The sequence below is a fragment of the Myotis brandtii genome, unplaced genomic scaffold, assembly GCF_000412655.1.
Source record: "Myotis brandtii unplaced genomic scaffold, ASM41265v1 scaffold227, whole genome shotgun sequence".
In the NCBI taxonomy this organism is placed as follows: domain Eukaryota; kingdom Metazoa; phylum Chordata; class Mammalia; order Chiroptera; family Vespertilionidae; genus Myotis; species Myotis brandtii.
In genome coordinates this window covers 887,575-896,649 of record NW_005358520.1, presented here as the reverse complement: position 1 = coordinate 896,649, position 9,075 = coordinate 887,575, and the positions used below count along the sequence as shown (strand labels likewise).

At 48.1% G+C, this 9,075-nt stretch overlaps 1 protein-coding gene across 1 annotated transcript in view; it reads right to left on the bottom strand.

The window, feature by feature from the left end:
* ANKAR (ankyrin and armadillo repeat containing) overlaps nucleotides 1-2,570 on the bottom strand; it is a 38,123-nt gene extending 35,553 nt beyond the window's left edge. The window contains exon 1 of the mRNA XM_005866275.2: nucleotides 1,970-2,570. Within this exon, the coding sequence (XP_005866337.1) occupies nucleotides 1,970-2,570 (601 nt within the window). The remainder of the gene's footprint in view (nucleotides 1-1,969) is intronic.
* Nucleotides 2,571-9,075: the final 6,505 nt, after the last annotated feature.

Sequence of the window (9,075 nt, the reverse complement as noted above, 5' to 3'; positions counted from 1 at the left end):
AACCCAAGCATGTGCCCTGACTGGGAATCGAACCTCCTGGTTCACAGATGACCTCCTGGTTCATAGGTCAATGCTCAACCACTGAGCCATGCTGGCCAGGCGATTTCCATTCTCTCTAAAGGAAAAGAAACACAATACCATGGAAACAATAGTGTAAATCCCGTCTTTAAATCAGGGAAAATATGGAAGAACAGGAAAATGTGACCTCCCTTTACCCAGGAGTCCGCTTCTGCCTTAGGCTAACAGTGCAATTTGCTTTTCAAATCTATATTACATGTGTCTTGGTTTTGCTGATAACAGAAGAGAAACATATACAATCCTTAAGGAACTTGCCTGCTAACCATGATAAATAGAATAAGAATCAAAACTTGATTTTATTCTGTTATATATGACAAATCTCCTATGTTACATTTTCTCCCTATTTATCATGAAATTAAGGACTTTCTTGTGAGTTATAATATCGTTTTAAGTTGCATTTATGAAGGGATTAAGAAGTACAAATTGGTAGCTACAAAATAGTCACAGGGATATAAAGTACAGCACAGGGAATTCTATATATATAAAAGCCTAAGCGACCGTTACCACCGAACGACCGGTCCACTAGTCGTTATGATGCACACTGACCACCAGGGGGCAGATGTTCAACGCAGGAGCTGCCCCTTGGTGGTCAGTGGGCTCCCACAGTCAACCTCCCGCGGCCCCTCCCCCCAGACAGCCAACCTCCCGTGGCCCCTCTCTCTGGCCAGCCGGGCCCCAATCGCCCCGATCAGAACCTCCTGCGGTCCCTCCCCCTGGCCAACCAGCCCTGATTAGCCCTGATTGGACTGGGCGAGATGCCCCAATCGGCCCGATCGCCAGCCAGGCCAAGGAACCCCACCCATGCACGAATTCGTGCACCGGGCCTCTAGCATAGACAATAATATTGTAGTAACTGTGTATGGTGCCAGGTGGGCACTGGAAATATCAGGGGGACCACGTTGTAAAGTACATGATTGTCTAACCACTGTGCTGTACATCTGCAACGAATACAAAATAATATTGAATGCAAACTGTAATTAAAAAAATAAAATAAAGACAGAATATTGCCATTTGTAATGTTACCCTTAATCTAGGCTTGGAAAAGCAGCTTAGAACCACAATGTATATTTGGTTAATGGAAGCCACTGGACACAGTCCCACACATTCCCCCTTCCCCTCCCCATTCCACTCGGCCTGCTGCAAAGAAACCAGGGGAAAATTTTTTAAAGATTCAATAAAAACAATGAACAAACTAAAGGGGATGCTCCAGGGTTCAGTGGCACCTGTCATTTATACACAGGCATTTAGAGAATTATGGCCATTGGAAGGGAGGCATTTAAAAATTTGGTAAATCAAGAATAAATACCCATGAAACCAAATGCTATTAAAACACCGCAGCTTCTATTGCTCATGCACATTATTTATGCTTAACTTCAATTCTTTTTAAAAAAAATATATTTTCATTGATTTCAGAGAGGAAGGGAGAGGAAGAGAGAGAGAAACATCAATGATGATAGGGAAATATTGATTGGCTGCCTCCTGCACGCCCCCTACTGGGGAGCCAGCCCGCAACCTGGGCATGTACCCTTGACCGGAATCGAACCCGGGACCCTTGAGCCCACAGACCAATGCTCCATCCACTGAGCCAAACCAGCTAGCAGTGATGGCGAACCTATGACACGTGTGTCAGAGGTGACATGCGAACTCATTTTTTTGGTTGATTTTTCTTTGTTATATGGCATTTAAATATATAAAATAAATATCAAAAATATAAGTCTTTGTTTTACTATGGTTACAAATATCAAAAAATTTCTATATGTGACACGGCACCAGAGTTAAGTTAGGGTTTTTCAAAATGCTGACACGCCGAGCTCAAAAGGTTCGCCATCACTGAGCTAGGGTCTTAACCTCAATTCTTATGTCATTTGTAAAATGCGCTCAATTCCCTTACCCGCTGAACTAAACTCTGCAAAGATATCTTTACTTGTCTGCGCCTTGCCCTCCGGGTCGATGTCCAGGATGGTTCGCCACAGCTCGGAGAACCGCGTCCGCTTTTCCCTGGGCATGTAGATCCCGTGCCACAGCGCTTTCAGCATGTAGTCGACGTTGATCAGAATCTGCCCGATTCTGGTGTCAAAATAAGCCGGAGGTAATTGACAAGAGGAGCTCTGGTCATAATTAGCCTCTAAACTGATGCCAGGGATTTGATTTAAGCAGTAAATTCCAACGGCCAACTCCCTGATGATCTGGTGGACCTCTCTGTAGTCTAGGAGGGCGGTGGGGTCCACGGGCATGAGCAGGATGGTCGTGTTGAAGCCCACGTTGTTCAAGTGACTCATGATCCCGCTCGGGGAGTCTATTTGGAGGTGGACGTCTTCCTTGCCCGACAGCCAGCTCACCAGCGCAATGGTCAGCAACTCCTGCACTTCACTCCGATCATATTTCTCAAAAAAGGCAGAAGCATTTCTCTGGACGGCTAAATTCTGCAGGTAGGTTTCCTCATCCTGAACTTGATCAAACCTCTGTAATCCTTTCTTGGGCAATCTTAACATTTCTAATTAATCCTAGTGTGTCCTTTTGGGAAGTTTTCTGTAATAAGTCAAAAGGGAAAAAAACAAGCAATTAAATAAAGCTGGATTGCTCAAGAAAGACATCTGTTCCTTTCGTCCTTATTGGGTTAATTGTTTAGAAGCAGGATAAGAAGAAGCTAGGACAATCCCTTGGCCAGTGGAATAAAGGAAACGGTGAAAAATTATTAAACAAGGCCAAACAATCTCAGCAATTTACAGCCAGCTAAAGAGTCATAAGGTTTTACCTCCCCTAACCAAGGACACTGAGAGTCAGTGGCTTACACATTCCAGACTGCCCTGGGGCAGACGGGCCTCAGTCCCGGTCCCTCTTGGCTGAGGGTCTTTGAAAAGAAAACTAACCAGAAAGTCACCCTGACCCCTCTATACGCTCACTCTGAGGAATCAACATAGTGAGGGACACACCTGGAAAGCTAATGGGTATTCTGTTAAGACCCTCCCCTGAGGGTCCCCTAGGGTTCCCACCTGCTAAAGAAAGAAAAAGCCTCATGCCCATGCCCAGGCCCCTCTCCCTTAGACGTGTATCTCTGTGCCCTCGAAATCACTTGGACTTGTGAAATCTTTCCTACGTGAACCAAGAACCCACACACTCCCTGCTGGCATGAAGCGGGCCCACCTGGTAACAGTTTCATGGTTAACCATTACATTTTCAATCTTTTTAAAAACATTTTTAGAAGTTAAAGTATAGTTAACATGCAATAGTATATTAGTTTCAAGCATACAGCATAGCGATTCTACATTGGTATACCATAGGATGGGATCACCATGATATGACTAGTAGCCTGTCACTATACAAAGTTATTAGGATACTGCTGGCCAGCGTGGATCAGTGGTTGAGTATCGACCTATGAACCAGGAGATCTCAGTTTGATTCTGGTCAAGAGCACATGCCCGGGTTGTGGGCTCGATCCCCAGTAGGGGGCATGCAGGAGGCAGCTGATCAGTGATTCTCTCTCATCATGGATGTTTCTATCTCTCTCTCCCTCTCCCTTCCTCTCTGAAATAAAAATGTATTTTTAAAAAACCCACAAGTTATTATGATACTATTGACTATGCTGTACAATATATCCATGTGACTTGTATTTTATAACTGGAAGTTTGTACCTCCTATTCCCCCTTCACCTTTTCCACCTATTCTCCCACCCCCCTCCTCTGACAACCATCCATTTGTTCTCTGTACCTATGAATCTGCTTCTGTTTTATGTATTTGTTTGTTTATATTCTACACATAAGTGAAATCATATTTTCATTTCTCTGTGTGACTTATCTCACTTAGCATAATACCCTTGAGGTCCATCTAGGTTGTCGTAAGTGGCAAGATTACATTCTTGTTTATTGCTAAGTAATATCCCACATATATATAACAAGTTCTTTATCCATTCATTTGTTGTTGGACACAGGTTGTTTGTATTTCTTGTCTACAGTAAATAATGCTGCAGTGAATATGGGGTGAGTATATATCTTTTTTAATATATTTTTTTATTGATTTCAGAGAGGAAGGGAGAGGGAGAGAGAGAAACATCAATGATGAGAGAGAATCATTGACCGGCTGCCTCCTGCACGACCCCTACTGGGGATCGAGCCCGGAATCTGGGCATGTTCCCCCAACCAGAATCGAACCCAGAACCCTTCAGTCCATAGGCCAATGCCCTATCCACTAAGCCAAACTAGCTAGGGCAGTATATCTTTTTAAGTTAGTGTTTTCATTATCTTCAGATAAATGCCAGAAGAGGAATTGCTGGGTCATATGGTAGATCTATTATATTTTTCAATTTGAATCTAATCACAGCATAAGGAAGTTGAAAATTGAATTAAAACAATTGAAATTGTAAAACCTTTAACATTAATCATGTTCTGCTTTTCTAAAGTCAAAAGAGACTAATACGTCAAAAAGAAATGTGTCTATATATGAGAAGCTAATGTTGCATACCTATTTTTTTGTTGGAGAGGCTTTTGGGCATATATTTATTTTATTTATTTTTTTAAGTAAGAAAATAAAAACCTGCTTAAAAGAAAAGGAAAGACAAGAAGTGCTTGCTTAACTTCACATTTCTGCACAACTACCTACCTCTCTGTTCCTGGGATAATGATCATGACAACCGTTATTTATTGAACACCTACTATTCGCTTAACTCTTTGCACCGTTATTTTGTCATTTACTCGCCCTTCCTTTGCACAGTGGTTCTCCCAGCGCTGCAATCAGCTGGGACCGAGTCAGTGGGGGGTGGGGGGCAGAGAATGTGCTTTTCTGAGAAGTTAGGGGGTGCTGCTGCTGGCAGGACACTGGGGAACCCCACTCTGAGAACCAGGCTCAGGCTCCCCACTGCACAGGCGCAGCAACAGGGACAGGGAGGTTCCTGACGCGCCTGGGGCTCCCACCTTCACAGTCAGGACCGCCCAGGCCTGTCCCCGAGCAAGTCCAGGACCCGCGTGGGCAGGGCCCGGGGAGGCCAGGAGGAAGGGCAGCCGACTCTGAATGACGGTTGTCTGGTTCACCCGAGCCCCGGGGACCCCTGGGCAGAGCCCTGCCGTCAGGAGCCCCCTCACCCCAGGGCCTGGGGAGGCCTGCGCGTCCCCTGTGGCTGCCCTGCCCTGGGAGCCCTCTGCCTGGCCCTCCGTGGGGCAGAGCTCTTGGCCTCCAGGACCTCCACCTGTACCCCCCCCCTGCACTGCCCAGGCCTGTCCCCGAGCAAGTCCAGGACCCGCGTGGGCAGGGCCCGGGGAGGCCAGGAGGAAGGGCAGCCGACTCTGAATGACGGTTGTCTGGTTCACCCGGGCCCCGGGGACCCCTGGGCAGAGCCCTGCCGTCAGGAGCCCCCTCACCCCAGGGCCTGGGGAGGCCTGCGCGTCCCCTGTGGCTGCCCTGCCCTGGGAGCCCTCTGCCTGGCCCTCCGTGGGGCAGAGCTCTTGGCCTCCAGGACCTCCACCTGTACCCCCCACCCTGCACTGCCCCCGCACCCCCTCCAGCGCTGTGCACCTGCCCCACCCTCACCCCCTCTTTAAACTCAGCCCTCCTCACCTCCGGTTACCAGGCCTCTATTATCTTTTACTTTCACGATTCATCTCTACAGAGAAAACCAGCCAACCAACCAGCCAGCCAGCCAACCAACCAACCAGCCAACCAATCAACCAACCAGCCAACCAACCAACCAGCCAGCCAACCAATCAGCCAACCGCCAATCAGCCCGCCAACCAATCAGCCAACCAGCCAACCAGCCAACCAGCCCGCCAACCAACCAGCCAGAAACCGGTGGAGGTCACGCCCAGGCTCTCAGAGGGCCCCAGGTGAGCCCGCATCACCATTCTCTCCCTCCTGGGGGTGGAACTCCTATTGTGAGCCAGGCGCTGGCTGGGACCTGGAGACCCGGAACACAGACACAAAGCCGCAGGGCGCTGCCAGGGACGGTGCCCACGCAGGTGAGTTTCATCTGTGACAGACGTGAGATGAGTGGGCACAGGAGGGAGAGTGGGCACAGGAGAGAGAGCCGGCTGGAACCGGGGCTGGGAGAGGCGGCCCTGAGGAACACCTTTCAGCGGAGCCTGGGGGTGAAAGGGCTGTTCAGGCGAAGACCCGGGGAAGGACAGGGATGGGGAGCAGGTGCTGAATCACTGACGTGGGAAGAAATTTTTGAGAAACTGAATAGAACCTTGCACAGAGAACAAGAGAGAACTGGGCACAAAGCGAGGCCACAGCGGTAGGTGAGGGCCAGATCATGCGGGCTGCCGGGGTAAGGATTTTGAACTTTATTCCAAAAGTGTAGGCTGGGGTGGCAGTAGAGGCTGGGGACGGGCTAGCGCGGAGGCGGTGGAGATGGGGGCTGTGGATGGACTTGAGGAAGAATGAGGGGCCTGTGGATAGAACGTTGAAAAGAAGGTGAGGTTGTTTAGAGCAACAGGGGGTCAGGGCAAGATTTCAGAGTTCGGTTGTGGACATATTGACCTTGATGTACCTGTGACATCAGCTCTGGGCTGGGCTAACTATGGCAGCGTGGGTTAGATGTATACATTCGGGAGGTTTGGGGTCGTTGAAACCAGGGGAATGGCTGAAATCGCCAGGGGAGAGAATAGAGTTGAGAACCCAGGATGGAGACCCAAAGAACCCAATATTTAAAGGTCAGGTAGCGAGGGTGGAGTCAGCAGACAAGGAGCAAGCGGCCAGGAGGGCAGCAGGAAAGCCAGGATTGGCCGCAGAAGCCGAGAGAAGTGTTTAGGAACCGGGGACTGGCCAGCCTCGCTGCCAGGGCAAGGGAGATGCGAACGGAAACTGTCCCACTGAACTTGGCAACATGGAGGTGTTTGGGGACTGTGTGGGGGCAGGATTTCTTACTCCAATTATATCAGATGTTAGCGATTTTAAAAAATTGCATATATTGATTTTTAGAGAGAAATGTTGGTTTGTTGTTCTACTTATTTATGCATTCATTGGGTGATTCCTTATGGGCCCTGACCAGGGATCAAACCCTGGCATATCAGGATGATGCTTTAACTGAGTTATCATATTTTAGTGATTTTAAAGACCAAAAATTCAACCTAGTAAATTTAAAAACCTACTTTGCATCACGGAGGGATTCGTGAGTTGGCAGTATCCAATCTAGTGAACAGAAGGAAGCTCTGCGGAGGTTTCGCCGGTAGAAGGAACGTTAAAAGAATGGATCATTTCAAGCAAGGTCAGCTTCCCATAGGGAAAGGCAGGGGTCGTATCAGGCAGCCTCCCTCCCTAGTGCTAACCAGGAAATTCCAGACTGATTGGCTTGTAGAGGCGGCGCTGAAACTGGGTTCACTATTAAGTCGTGGTGGAGCTGAACACCAGTGACTCCATGTTGGGTCTGCTGTTTCCTCTTAACGGCTGCTATGGAGGTAAATAAATGTGTGATTGTTGTTCCAGGGCAAGGGATGTCAAAAATCATTGCCTTCTTGGTGAGATTTGTATGTTTGCAATTATGAAGCATGAACAAAACTGAATTCCTCTAGAAGTGTTTTGTTCAGGTACCCAGATGGTTTGTTCCAAGTGTCTCAAATCTTGGGATTGCTCCTCTAAGCGTTAACACAGCACGTTTTCCCAGAGTTTATGGGATTAATTACCAAGAAGGCTGTAAACAACCAGGCCCTCTGGGGACTAAAGAAAAACAACACACCAACAGGCAAAAACAAACATGCAGAGAGACCTGCTGGAGCAGATGATCTGGAGACTCCCGAGAGGTTCAACCGATGGAATCGTTAACCCAGTAAAGCTCACGCCTGACACGTGAGAGCACTATGTAAATGACAGCTGATTCAGGACTGAACTGTATTATTATAACAACTATCAGACCCACCTCTAGGCTGCTTGGGCCAACCTTAGTCTACCCCTCCCAATAGGGAGCAATGTCAGATCAGTGCTCGGGGTCACAGACACTTGAAGTTGTCTGCCTTTAGGTGGAAAGCTATTCAGGTTAATACCTAAATCTGGTTTGAACACTGCATTCACCAGGGAATCAAGTCAGGGCATGTGAAAAGTCTTTGACAGAATTGTTTGTTGCATACGTATCCTAATATTTTCTTTCTATGATTAAAAGAATCAAAGTATGTCCACTCCAGAAAGTGTGTCAGCCCTAATTGGGGACGGATCCCTAACAGTGACCTTGGGATGGTGGTCACAGCTGAGAAATGTGGGTGGATGTCTCGTTGGAGTGCAGTGAGTCAGTGAAAAGGTGGAGAGGGCGAGTGTGCGTGGGAGATGAGAGATGGTAAGAAAGGAAGAGGAGGACCAGGGCTGTGCATTTCAAATGGCTGTGGGCTGGAATATTCTAGACAATGAGAGGAAGGATCCAACAGTGAAGAGGCTAAAAGTGTTGGCAAGGAGCATGCAGTTCCTGAAGGGCAGTGAGGGCTGAGATGCAGAGAAGCAGTGGAGGCCCTGCCTTTTGACTGTGGATTGACATTTCCCTTTCTAAAGGCGAGAAGGGAGAAAACGAGAGGGGTGCCTGCCGGCGAGTTGGAGTCCTGGGGTTGGGGGGTGGAGGCAGCTCTGGGTCTGATGACGGAGCTGTCTGTGAAGAGCCAGGTAGGGATTTGTGGGACAGGAGAATGTTTGAGAGTCCTCCAGGGTCTGAGTGGGGAAATGAGTTGCCTAAAGAGATGTAACAGAAGTACCGAGTATTGCTCAGGAGTGTGAACCTCAAGAACGTTTAGCCTCTCTAAACCTTCGTTCTCTCGCATGTCAAACAGGGTCCCTGTACCCAACGTAAACCACGACCCTGACAACAGTGAACGGAGTCATGTTTGGCTGCAGCCCCCATGGAGAGTCAGTAAAGGCTGCCGTGTTCAGTGCTGCTGGCGGGACATTTCCATGAAGAGTTCAAAGCAATGGCGACATCAGTTTAAAACATCCCAGCTGTTCTTTCAAGCACGATCCTTCTTTCTGCAGTCTGTCAATATGACTAGCTTGGTTATGTTAAGCTGCACAGTGAATTCTAAAATTACCATATTA